General features: G+C 37.5%; 1 protein-coding gene across 1 annotated transcript in view; it reads left to right on the forward strand.

Annotated features, from left to right (window-relative positions):
* Window positions 1–13,173, forward strand: part of Cep112 (centrosomal protein 112) — a 385,003-nt gene that overhangs the window by 37,477 nt on the left and 334,353 nt on the right. The window contains exons 6-7 of the mRNA XM_036195322.1: window positions 2,892–2,985; window positions 4,474–4,551. Of these exons, the coding sequence (XP_036051215.1) occupies window positions 2,892–2,985; window positions 4,474–4,551 (172 nt within the window). The remainder of the gene's footprint in view (window positions 1–2,891; window positions 2,986–4,473; window positions 4,552–13,173) is intronic.

Here is a 13,173-nt window from a genome sequence, read left to right on the forward strand (position 1 = left end):
TATTTTGCTATGACCGTGTCCTATGTACCAGTTGTATACTATGCAATCATTAGGACCAGGTATTCTGTGTGGCAGCCAGCACTTGTTATGCACAATGGACTTGTAGGGTCGGCTCTCCTCCTACTTACTGTCACACTGTTCACTCTGACCACTAGTTCAGTCACTGTAAATTTGAGGCTGTCTTTGCACATACCTAAGAGTTCAAGTTGTATTTCCAGCTTCATGGTATGGAATAAAACTTCTGTGCCTAATATCCATTTCTTATGCTAGCCAGATTTTAGCAATAGTATTGACCTCCTCCCTAAGTTGGCTTCTGCATGTCTCTGCAGTCCTTGGCCTTTGTTGTGGGCCTGTTTTAGGAACTTCTTACTGAGTTTAGTTTTGGATATGTTGAATTGGAGGTAGTGGTGTTCATTTTATATTTGTGATAAAGTTGGAGGCTAAGAGTAATTTGAACCAGGGTTGCAGATTTGGTAAGCAAAGCTTCCTCTTGTTATTTGAAATACCAATGGTTTATTGATTGGATTGACCAGGAAAAGCAGAAAACATTAAAATAATTGAGGTTAAATGCAGAAGCCTAGGATCATCACAGAGAAAAGCTATTGAAGGTAGGTTGAAGGACAGGTCTGAAGGGTAAAATGAGTGAAAGTCATCTTGTAGTTACTTGAAAAATAAATGACAAGTTGGGGTAGGGATCTTTTCAGAAGATTTACTGTGAAGGGAAAACAGTTACTTGGTACCTAGGAGCAGGTACATGTGAATTAATAGTCTGTCCTTTTATAATGCTCCTGTGCAATAAATAGATAAATGTTTCAGGCTTCCTTTTTATTAATATTTTCTGTGAGAAGTACTTTTAATATTTAACCATTTTTCAATTTTTAACTACAGCTCTTTTTATGATTGTTTAATCAGTCCTCAAAAAAGAACAGGCCATTGCTTAGCATGTCAGGTGTATCCTCTTATAAACCAAATTTTAAATGCTTGTACAAGTTCAAGTATGTTGACTAATGAAGTTATCCTCAAATTATTGCCTGTTTTTCTCTTTGCTTTTAACTATTTTATTTACACAGCTGAGAGGCTGTATAGACATACAAAAAAATCAGTGGGTTTTTTTTCAATACAGCGTATCCAGATATTAAGCATTGCTTCATAATGAACCCAAAGGATGCTATTTTGTTAGTCTTACTTTATCCTAAACTCTACATTACTTTAGTACTGTCTTTTTGATCTAGTGGTTTGCCTTTTTGGGCATTCATTTTAAATTTGCCTTGTTTAGGGGCTGGAGAGATGGCTCAGGTGTTAGGAACTCTGGTTGTTCATCCAGAGGTCCTGAGTTCAATTCCCAGCACCCACATGGTGGCTCACAGTCATCTGTAATGAAATCTGGTGCCCTCTTCTGACCTGCAGGTGAATGTGCAGGCAGAACACTGTATATATAATAAAAGAAAAAAAAAAAGAGTTTGTGCCTAGTTAATGGTCAAACTCTTAAAAAAAATTGCCTTTTTATTTATTGTGTTTGAGTATGAGTGAGGGTGTGTGTGTCACAGCATACATGTGGAAGTTAGAGGAGAACTTTGTGTAACTGGGTCTCTTTCCACCTTTGTGTGGGTTCTGGGGCTCAAACTCAGGCATAACCCTACATTGATGACTACAGCAAGCAAATTTTCTGCTCATCTGTCCCTTCTGTCATTTTCAGATATTCTTATGGCTTGAAGCTTGTGATGGAAAGAAATTCTGATATAGTTTATGGTTGAATATTAGTTATTTGAACTAAATATATGGATGTCCTCCCAACTTACCTTTGGGAAATAGGTTCTGAGAAACTGTAGGTTTATTCATCCTTATGTGTGTTCTTTGTTCTGTACTCCCTTGTTGATGACAAAGTTCAATGAATTGTTTATTTCTAGCCTTTTCTATTTTATATAATTTTCAGAGTGTTTTCAAATGCAGTAATTATAGCTGCCAAACCAAGACTGGTAGAGTGTCTATGCTTACTAATCAGTTTCTGATTCCTCTGTCTGAAGCTCTTGCTCAGGCTGTAGGTATTAAATCATGTATGGAAAACTGTGGCCTAATGTGTAATATTAGAAAACAGTATTTTATAGAATAGTTCATAGTAGAGAAGAGCCTTTTTGGTAACATCTAGTAAAAGAATTTTTTTTCCTAGGCTTACATTTATATTTTAAAATATTGATGTGTTTGGGTGTTTGGTCTATGTGCATCTCTATGTAACAAGTGTGTGGCCTGCTGTACATGGATGCCAGAGGGCAGGTGATCCCCTGGAACTGAATTATAGGCGGTTGTGAGCTGCCATATGGCTCCTGGGAATTGTCCTTGGAAGAGCAGCCAGTACTCTTAATTGCTGAGCCATCTCTCCAGCTCTAGACTTACAGCTTTTTGCTTGAATTAAAAGTTATTTTTAAATTAATAGCTTTTGGGTTCTGTGGTTTCTAATATGGTTTCAAATTAATTGAAACGTTAAGCAATTGGACGTTTTGTTATTTTATATATTCTAAGGTTTCATCTTGAATGTGACAAAATTTGCTAACCTAAAGACAATGTTTCTTTAAGAATGTACATTTCATTTACTCTTTCCTTAATACTTGGGAAAAGGAAAGGAAGAGAAATGATTAAAATACATGTGGTTAGAATCTCATTTGAAAATAGCATTTGTTTTTAAGGAAATATATGGCCTTTATGTGACATTTTACTTACCATTTAATATAAGTGAAATAAATATGAGAAGTACAAATGTTTATTCATTTATTACATGAATCAACATTAATATGAACTATCATCTCATTTATAAAGGTGGGCAATGGTAGATTTGAGTATTCTTTGTCCTTTGAGTTCTCCATAGTTTAACAACAGTTACTGTTTTGGTCTCTCAGTAGAGAACAGTGCACTGAAAAGCTTCGAACAAGGTCCCATTCCATGAGTCCAACTTATCGAGAAGACAGACAACATATTACTTCAAAGATCTGCGTAAGATTAGATTTTTACTTCTATTGGTTCTATGTTTTAAAAAGAATCTCACAGTTTGTTTCATTGTTAAAGTTCCAATTAGTATGCCAAGTCTGAAATTGAAATTGAAGTGTGAAGGTTCTGGTGGATGTATTGATGTCCAAAAGAGCATTGTGATTCTGCTTGCTCACTGATACTCAGCTATGCGGAGCAGCTCATCCTTTCTCCTGAGCAGCAGAAAGGGATGCTGAAACATCCAATTTTTCATTCCTTTTCTCCTTTACTCAGTACAGTAATCGAGTGATTAGATTCCTGGTGATCATAAAATTAAGAAGTGAATTAATTTATAGTGTTGAAGGAAATGCTTTTTAAAATAAAGATAAACTGTTTATGTATTCATATACAAATGTCTCTCGAATCAGTGTGCTTATCATAGACTGATTTGAATAAGCTGTGTAAAGGGAGAAAATGTTCTTATGTGTAGTCATTATTACCTAATGCTGGTTGTCTTGGGTTATGTGACATTGAGTTACAAGGAAAATCATGAGTTCACAAAAAGGCATATGAAAGGTGAGGGGCCACCATTGGAAGTCATCTCAAATTGTTAAAGGTAGAAAGCATAGAAACTCCTTGTGTTATTGAACAGAGACTAGGGAAATCAGTAGAGTGTCAGACAGAGCTTGTTTTCATTGCTGTGTTTCAGTGTAAATGTCATGGGTAGATCAGCCCAGTGTTTAGCAGCCAGGTGCTCCCAAAGCGGAAGCATGTCCTGGCAATAGAGCCTAGCTCAGAAGACAGTGTCATGTCTGTAAAACAGTTGTTACTCTATGCGGCTGCACCTAGAGCTGCCAGATCATTGGTCATTTCTCTGCATAGCTCCTAGGCTGTCTTTAGTTGATTAGTTTTAATTTGGTTGATAAATGTGTAATACTATGAATTATACAGGAGGAAAATTGCATTTTCATGATGTGAGTCTCAAGTTTATTTCTCTTTTTATACAGTGTATGAGTGAGAATAATTTAAGAACAAAGCTTCTTGGCCATCAACACAAAACTTCTCTGTTAACTAATTTTAAGGAGAGTAAATAATTCATTCTTTCAAGTTACCCCCTGCTTTCAGGCTACTGTGGTACACCACAATTAAAACTCTTTGTGGAAGAAACTTAAAGAGAAGAGTCTGGATTAATTTTTGAAATATTCTTTTGATTTTTTTTGAAATCTAGTTACTTTGTGAATATGTTGTTAAGGCATCTCATTGCCTTAAGCATCTGTACTAAACAGTCATTAGTTAGAGACTAGTTTAGTTGTCCTCTGTGGGCAAGACCACACCACCAAGTAAGTACACAAACACTTGTTACTTTGAATGGCTTATATTTTGTCTTGTTTTCTTTTCTTCCTCTTATTCCCCGTCCCCCATTTTTCCTTCCTCCTTTCTCCTTTGTTTCTTCCATTGTTCCCTCTTTAATTTATTTTCTCCTTTCTTCTTACCTTGTTTTATTTTGTATTTCAGGAAATTCATTCAAAAAAGTCTCCTATTTCTTTGGATGAGAGTGACATTGATGCTCGCCTGAATAGTTGGAATCTTGGGGTAAAACCAGTATTTTTTTATATGCATATCAATGTGGCAGAGTCATAGTGTGTATAGAAAACATCTTAACGAATTTAACTCTATTAGTGAACATCAGTTATTAAACATTTATTACTGTTTTGGCCCTGAACGAATTTTAAGTTAAGAGAACATTCCAAAGAAATGTAAATGTCCTTGTTGATGAAGTAAGTCAGGCACATAAAATAGCTAAATAGTAATTGAAGATGATATATCACAAAAATACCAAACTAAATTATACACAAAGTACAGTAGGTTTGCATGTCACTTAACATCCTACATTCCATATCATCGGTGATTTCCTCGCTGTGTATACACGAACCTAGATTGTATAGGTTAACCACTGAGTGTCACCCTCATGACCTTATCAAGAGATGCAGTAAAGCAAGATGTATGAGGGCACTGATGGCTTAATAGGACAACTCAAAAAAAAAAAAAGTCTTTGTTTCTTTCTTTCCTTCCTTCCTTTTTTTGTAAAGAGGTGAATGAAAGGTATGATGCCTATGATATCACTTCACTGATGGGAATTTTTCAGTGCTATAATATGGAAGCATCATTTTACAAGTAATTTATTGTTCATGATGTTGTTATGTGGCTTGTGAATGTGCTGTGGTAGAGGGAAAGAAGAGAATGAGAGAACATGAAGAAAGTCATTCAGATTAAAATAAAAACTCAAGGAAACTTCATGAATGAGTTGCCATGATGGACAGAGATTTTTGTGTACAAATGTAACCATGGACATAGGTTTCTTTTCCAGGTTCTTGGTTTAGTAGATAAAGAATTTAAGAATTGGCCAGGTGGTGGTGGCACACACCTTTAATCCCAGCACTCGGGAGGCAGAGGCAGGCAGATCTCTGTGAGTTTGAGGCCAGTCTGGTCTACAGAGTGAGTTCCAGGAAAGGCGCAAAGCTACACAGAGAAACCCTGTCTTGAAAAACAAAAAACAAAACAAAACAAAATTTAAGAATTGACCCAGAAGGGAACCAGAGGATGATTAATTGGAGTCCAAGAGGGAAAAGGAACCCTGAACGGGCAGGCAAGGCAAGCTGGAGATCTTGGCAGCTACCATGGGTAAGGAGTAGGGCTAGCTTGGCCTAGAAGTTAGGAAGGAGACAGGTGTACAGTGACAGTCTGTGAGCAGCTGCCTTGTAGTGCCCATGTCATTTGTAAAGAGCGCTTATTCCAGGGCTGTCTGCAGACTGGCATTTATGTGCCCACATGGCACCTGGGAAACAGAGGGCCTCCTTGGCATTCCTTCTCTGCCTGATGGCCCTTCTCACAAAGGGTGCAAGTGTTTGCCTAGGTGGGCAGGAGGAATTTAAGGCAACAATAAATGTGAAAAAGATTTGTTGGTGTAAGTGAACCAAACTGGCTATATGGGATTGTCCCTAGTTATTATTATCTAGGGATTGGGTAGTTAGTGTTGATAGGCTGGACTGGATTAGGTGTGAAGTTGAGACTTTACTGTTTTGTTCTTTGAGACAGTCTCGTTATATAGCTTTGGCTGGCTTTGAACACACTATGGAGCTGAGGCTGGTCTCAAACTCCTGGGTAATCTTTCTTCCTCTGCATAGCGAGTGTTGAGATAAAGGTGTGCTCTGTCATGCTGGCTGAGAAGCTTCCTTTTGGATTTCAGGTTATGAGACCTGGAGGTTTTCTTTCTCCTTTCATATCCTATTTTTCATATATGCTGTTCATTTGCTTTGAGGACATTAAAAAGGATTTCAAATGATTTTCATTATGCTTCTTCCACTTAAGAATTTATATCCCAGAACTGTAAGAATAAAAAGAATTTAAAAATTTAAAGATATGAAAATCAGAGGAATAAAGTTGTTGCAAAATGTTAGCACAGAGATTAACATTGTTATACAGGTGAGGCCCTGAAATATATCTGAAAATCTAAAATCTAAATGTTCTTCAGATGGAATCTTTGAGTATCATTGGCACTCACAACATTTAAGAATTTAGAACATTTTGAATTTTTGATTTTTGGATTAAATGTTGGTAAAGTTTATGAAAATATTCCAAATTTGAAACACTTCTGATTCTGTACATACCACATAAGAGATATTTGACCTGACTAAATCTTTCTTTTCTTCTATATGACTTTATAACATTCAAAATTTAAATAAAATTGGATAAATTCTGTATGACTTACAGCTTTGAATTTTATCTAAATTTATAAGAATTATTTTTTCTTTTGTATATGGAGTCTAAAAGTGAAGTATTCTGCTTTTACTGGATAGCCAAGTTGTTCTCAGTTTGTTGCTAATATAAGTTCTTGACCAGAATTGTTGCATTCATATTTTGTTACTTAGGTTACATTAAAACTTGGTTATCATTCAGAAGATTTGTGGCAGTTTCAGCCAGCTAACAAATTATCTATTTCTCACTCATCCTAGTCTTTAACAAAATGCTTTAGGCAAAGTTTGTTAATGACGTTATGAAGGCTATACTAGATGTGAGTAGACACAAAGAAAGCAGACTGATCACCCTCTATGTGTTGAGAGTGCAGTGTGTGTCAGTGTGGCTGCTGCTGAATGGGAAGGGCAGGAAGGAAAGCTGTGGAAGGGTAAAGCTGTTCAGTGACTGACTGACTGAGAAATGGAAGTGTTGGCTTGCTTGGCCAGTTAATTGACTGTCAGAGGTAGAGGAACTTATTTTAAAACTTAATTTTTAGACTGTCCAAGTTTGAAGAGATGGTAAGATTAATTGTAGAATTAAAGGCCTGGAGCTCATGAAATTCAAAGGCTGCAGGCACCTTTTGGACTCACTGTAGTGGAGCTGTGCCAAGAGGCAAGAGTAGCTCTATTTTTTAGGGACTACAGAGAATAATGGGACAGATGGAGATGGAGAGGGTGTCTGTCCTGGGTGGACAGTTAGAAGGGTGGGAACAGGATGTGAAATGAAGGCAATGTGGTTCTCCTATTAATTTTGGGAACAGGCTAGTTAGAGAGAAAGGGTAAGTGGAATTGTCAGGCGGGAGGACAGTAAGCCCGAAAGAGAACATGTCATGTTTGAAGGTGTAGGGGATGTTGCTGTTGGAGGGAAGTCCTGTTGCCAGCATGGGAGAGCACAGGAAACTCCACAGAAAGACAGATGGCCTCTGCTAGAGAGCAACATCAAAGAAGGAAATGAAACCCTGGTGCTTTTCTTTCCAACTCGCCTTTGCTCTGAGCCTTTTGAAGCTTTGGATGCACATTTCTTAGTACCTTCCTTCCTTTGTGATTATTTAACTGTCCAGAAAATTAAATCTTTCACGTAAGAATTTTTTTTAATATCTAAAATATTTTAATGTAATGCTTTAAAACTAGTCCTGCTTGGGAATTTGTTTTGCTGTTTTGTTATTCAACAGATTTACCAATCCTGTAACATAGAAAGGCTTTACATTCTTACAGACTTATAGTGCATCTGCGTTAGCCAGGCTAACCTGTGTCTCTAGGTCAGAGTGGGGAACTCTAACGTTAGTAAAAAGCTTGGGGTTGGTTTTCATTTCATCATCCAGTTTCATCTGTGCTTGTCTGGATAGTTTTCTTTCTTTGTTCTCTGAAGGAGCAGCTTGCAGCTAGAGTTGATGTGTGCTGTGAGGTAAGGCTGCATTCTTGACATTGCCACCACTGCCACCATTGTGGGTACCTTCTTCCTTCTGATGTTGGATTGTTCTAGAATTTGGATTTTCTAGAATTCGTTAAATACATTTTTTTCTCAAAATATGCTTTCTTTTTTCAGAATATGTTAATTTTTTCTAGTATATACTTGAAGTAGAGATTTTTTAAAAGTAGTAATGAAAGTTTTATCTCTCATTTAAAAAATATTTCACCTTTAAACCATTAGGTTTTTTTTTTTTGTTTTTTTTTGTTTTTTTTTTTTTTTTTTTTTTGCAGTGACTGCTTAGTTCTTCCTTGATTGTTATCTGAGTATAATGCTTGTATAACCTCATTGTAAGTTCTTGACATTCTCTTTTCTGCCTGGTCAGTGTAATGGTGATGTTCTTCATGGAGTTCTGTTTGATTTTATATTGACCTTTTCATGTCTAAGTTTGCCTTTCAGAGTTTGTATCTCCTTTCTGATTTCTTGTCCATGCTGTTAAATTTCTGCCCTGATCTTTAACTTACTTCTGTGCTTTATCATCTGTTTATTTGAATCCTCATTGAACTTGCTCATTCTTCAAATTAGCTTTGAGTTCTTAAGCATTCCATCCATTCCAACATCTTTGGATCCAGTTATTAAAAATCTGTGAACTTCTAGTGGAATCAGGTTTCTTACTATTTCATCTGACTTACACTTCTGAGTTTCTTTTGTATATCTGTGGGAATGGATAGGTCTTCGAGTTTTAATTAAAGGTCTTATTAATGAGCATCCTTTTAGTTCCCAGTACCACTCAGAGAGGAGAAAACAAACTGCCATCATAGCAATAGCATCCAAATAAAGCAGATAGAGAAATACAAATAAAGTCAGATAAAGCAAGCTGCTTCATCATTACAGGCAGTTGTGAGTGACGCTGTGGCTGCTAGGAATTGAACCCAGGTCCTCTGGAAGAGCAGCTAGTGCTCTTAACTGCTGAACAAACTCTTTAGTTCCAATAAATATTTTCTTACGGGTTTCTAGAATGTGTTTATGAATTTTCTTTAATAAGTAGAGTAACTGTAACAACCAATTGCAGTTACTATCATAAACAAATTAGCAGGTACTGTCATCCCTTTTCCTGTTTTCTATGGATAGAAACAAGTACATGGAAACATTACTATGCTGACAGAATGAAAAAATTCCACTACATGAAGGTTTTGAGTTGCAGCACCAAAATCGTGGTCATTACTGTTTGTTTAAAAGAAAAATAACTCTTTGTAGGGAGATCAATTTTACCTTAAAATGTATTAGTCATTCTTACATTGGGATCGAACTGATAATATTTGAGACCATTCATTTAGATTTGTCTTTCTCCTGTTTCCTCCCATTTCTTTCAGGCTTTCTCTTCTTTGTCCTTTGTGTACCCTCCCTCCAGTAATCTCCCTGAAGGGATTGAGAAAGTGCCTGACATTGGTTCATAGAGCGCCTTGAGCTGCGATACTGTTCACCACAGGCCACACCAGTTCAGCTACTTCATACAATTTTATCTGGGCAATCTAATACTTTTTTATTTATGTTAGAAACTCATTTTCATCTTATGTCTTAATCATGGGGAGAAACCAAGTTGAACATGTTGGTATATTGGACTTCTCTTTTTTCCTGTGATATTTCCTGCATGAATAAAAATATCAGATTTTGTGAGTAGGACAAGTCATCTTAATGGGAGTTCTAGGGGCATTTATTCAAAAAAATTTAACATTTTGGGAAGATTAATTCCCTGAAGGTTTAAAACTGCCTGGAAATATGTACTCACAATATTAAGATAATTTCTATGTGGAAAAATATGAGTGATTGTTTTCCTAACATTTTATGTTTTCTAATTTTTATATTAAATAGTTTTTACTCATAAAAGCAAACACCACCATAAAAATATTTATAGCATTTTCCCAAGCCTGCATTTGGGAAGTGAAACTATATTCAGAGTTTTATTTGAGAAACTAACATTAATTCCTTTTAAAAGTGAGTATAAACTTCCGTTTCACTCCACAACGAAATAAATCTCTTGCAGCCTAGCTCCTGTAACTGACAACTCCAGACAGAATATGGAGGAAGCTGCCTGGGGATGCTGAATAGTAAACAAAGCAGGCCAATGGGAGAGGAACACAGGCATGACTTATCTAGCAGGCTGTTTCCTTGGTGCCTGTCTGCATATTTGCTTTTCTCTTTTAACTCCTAGCTTTGACTCCAGGGCAGGAAAAATTGGGGAATTGTGTAGTAGTCTTAGATGGTTAAAATCCACAGAAAAACCCATCTTTTCAGCCAGAAGTCTAGGAAGTAGACAAGGAGAGCCAGTGGGAATGCTGCCTCCCTCCCTCCCTCCTCCTCCTCCTCCCTCCTAATCTCCCTCCGTCCTTTCTTTTCCTAGCCTTATCCCGAGTCCAGCCTGAAACTCTGTTGTGGTACAGTGCAATGGATTGGGCCTGTCTGTCAGTACAAAGCCAGAGAACAGTACCTCTGTTGCACAAAGAAGACTGCCATGCAGGCTCCATGTAGTCCCCTTGTATTTTCTCTCATCACTTGGCTCTGGAGTGCTCAGTCAATGGGGCTGTATGATATTCTAGGAGACACAGACTTGGAGGGAGCTCAGCATTTTGGCCTATGGGACTGAAAAGGAAATGTTCAGTGCTAATGTGTGGGGTGATCTGAGAAAGCGGGGAGATGTGTGTGTGTATAAAACAACACACATGTTGACCTTTTGCCACAGTGCCTTTATTAGGAACCCATTCAGAAATATCATAGTAAAATTTTAGAGAATTGAATTATGACTCAAACTATTGCTGTAGCCCTGGATTGTGGTGGTATTGTGTTCCTCAAAATATTGTGCACCCTAGTAAATTTATCTGGGGTCAGAGAACAGACAGCCACTAGATACAGAGGCTAGAAAATGGTGGCACATACACCTTTAATTCTAGCATTCTAGAGGCAGAAATCCATCTGTTCAAGGATACAGCCAAGCATGGTGACTCATGCCTTTAATCCCAGGAAGGAATGTCAGAAAGAAGAAAGGTATATAAGGCGTGGGGACCAGGAACTAGAGCTGGTTAAGCATTTGGCTGGTTAAGCTTTCAGGCTTCTAGCAGCAGTTCAGCTGAGACCCATTCTAGATGAGGACGCAGAGCCTTCCAGGATCAGCTGAGGAACTGGCGAGGTGAGGTAGCTGTGACTTGTTCTGCTTATCTGATCTTCCAGCATTCACCCCAATAACTGGCCTCAGGTTTGATTTTATTAATAAGACCATTTAAGATTCTTGCTACACTGGATGGTACATCTATGATAGCTTTGTAGGGACATGGACAATAGAACTGGGCTCAGAACTGTTTTCCACGGAAGGGGTAATAGAACTTGTAGTGGCTCTAAAACCTGCCAGTTGTCCACTGAGAAACAAACCATCCTTGTCAACATTTTTTAGTCTTACAACCTGACGATAATGATTGTAATTATAACCCCTCAGATAAAGAAATCAAACTAAAGACCAATAACAGAAATGGTGTTGGCTCAAGCCACTCAGTAGCTAGAGCTATTGACTAGTATCCATATAACTCTTGATTAGAAACTGAGAGGAGAGAGAACTCCAGTCTTCTTGGTCACACCTAGGTTTAGTTATCACCAAAGCATAAAACTGGGCATGATGGTGCATGACTACAACACCAGCACTGAGGAGGCAAAGCCAAGAGAGTGAAGAGTTCAAGTCCATCCTCAGCTAGATCATGAGTTTGAACCTAGCCTGGGCTATATTGTACTATGTCTTAAAAACAAGTACATACTTGGAAATTCCATAAATACTTATCAATTTAATATATTTCTGAAAATTTCAGAAGTAATTAGAAAATATTTTAACTTAATAAACAGTGGCAAATCAGAATTTGTGGGATCCAGTTAAAGTAGGTCTTCATGGAAAATTAACAGCATAGAATGCTTATGACATAAAAGAAGGTAGAGGAGTCTTATCCCTTGAATTAGCAGCATTCAGAACTGTAGAGACTTGCTCTCTTGCTAAGCAGCACAATTGATAAGAAATAGTAATAATATCTGGAAATCATCCTAAGGGCACAGAGCAAACGATTACATGCTTATTCAAGAAAACCAATTATAGCTTATTAAGAACAGCAAAACGCTGTGGCACTTAGGCCATGACTTACTATTATTCTCTCCTGTCACTGTAGCTCAGCATTATAGAAGTCACATCCTCACTGGGTGTGACCAAGAAGATAGTAATTCTCTCTCTTCCTTTCCCTCAATTTCAAATCTGGAGATATTGTATGTTCTAGGGAACGGTATGCTGCCATTTGGTTTTGTAGTCATTTGAAGTCTGAGTTAAAAGGGTAAGCTTCTGGTGAATGTAGCTGAGTGATGGGGTATGGATGCCTTTTGTTACTCAGCCCCCATTCGTAGAACATAGCCTTCCGTTCATAGTGCAGATTGCATATCAATGGTGGCAACCCAAGAAGACTAGAGGTACTGCATCTCCATGGTGCCCATAATGGCCCAGAGATCTAGTTCAGGACCCAGGCAGTCCAGAACAGTGAGGTCAGTTCTCACCAAGGACTCAGTGTTTTGGAAATTGTGTAGAGAAGGTCAAGCCTAACAAAGCCCAAGGAAACAATGGAGATTTTGATGGTAAACTGAACCTAATATCCAGTTTAGCAGAAATACAAGGAAAGGAAACATCCAAATAGAGATAGCTCTGCTAAAACCAATGGCATTCAAAGCTGATTATGTGTGTGACCAATATTGTACCTACTGAAGAGTGACACCAAGTCTTTACACTGTGAGTGAAACAAACTATACAAAAATAGTCCAACTAAGCTATGAAATCATTAAACAAGTAAGCAACAGCAATTGCTTCTGGACAGAGGGGTCAGAATCTGTAGTTGCTATATTGTAAAATGTATAGTTTTCAAGAAAACATACAAGCCATACACACAAAGAATTACCAATGAGTGACCTGGACATTGGGAAAAAGTCAGGCAGCAGAAA

This window comes from Onychomys torridus, chromosome 8 (assembly GCF_903995425.1).
Source record: "Onychomys torridus chromosome 8, mOncTor1.1, whole genome shotgun sequence".
Taxonomy (NCBI): Eukaryota; Metazoa; Chordata; class Mammalia; order Rodentia; family Cricetidae; genus Onychomys; species Onychomys torridus.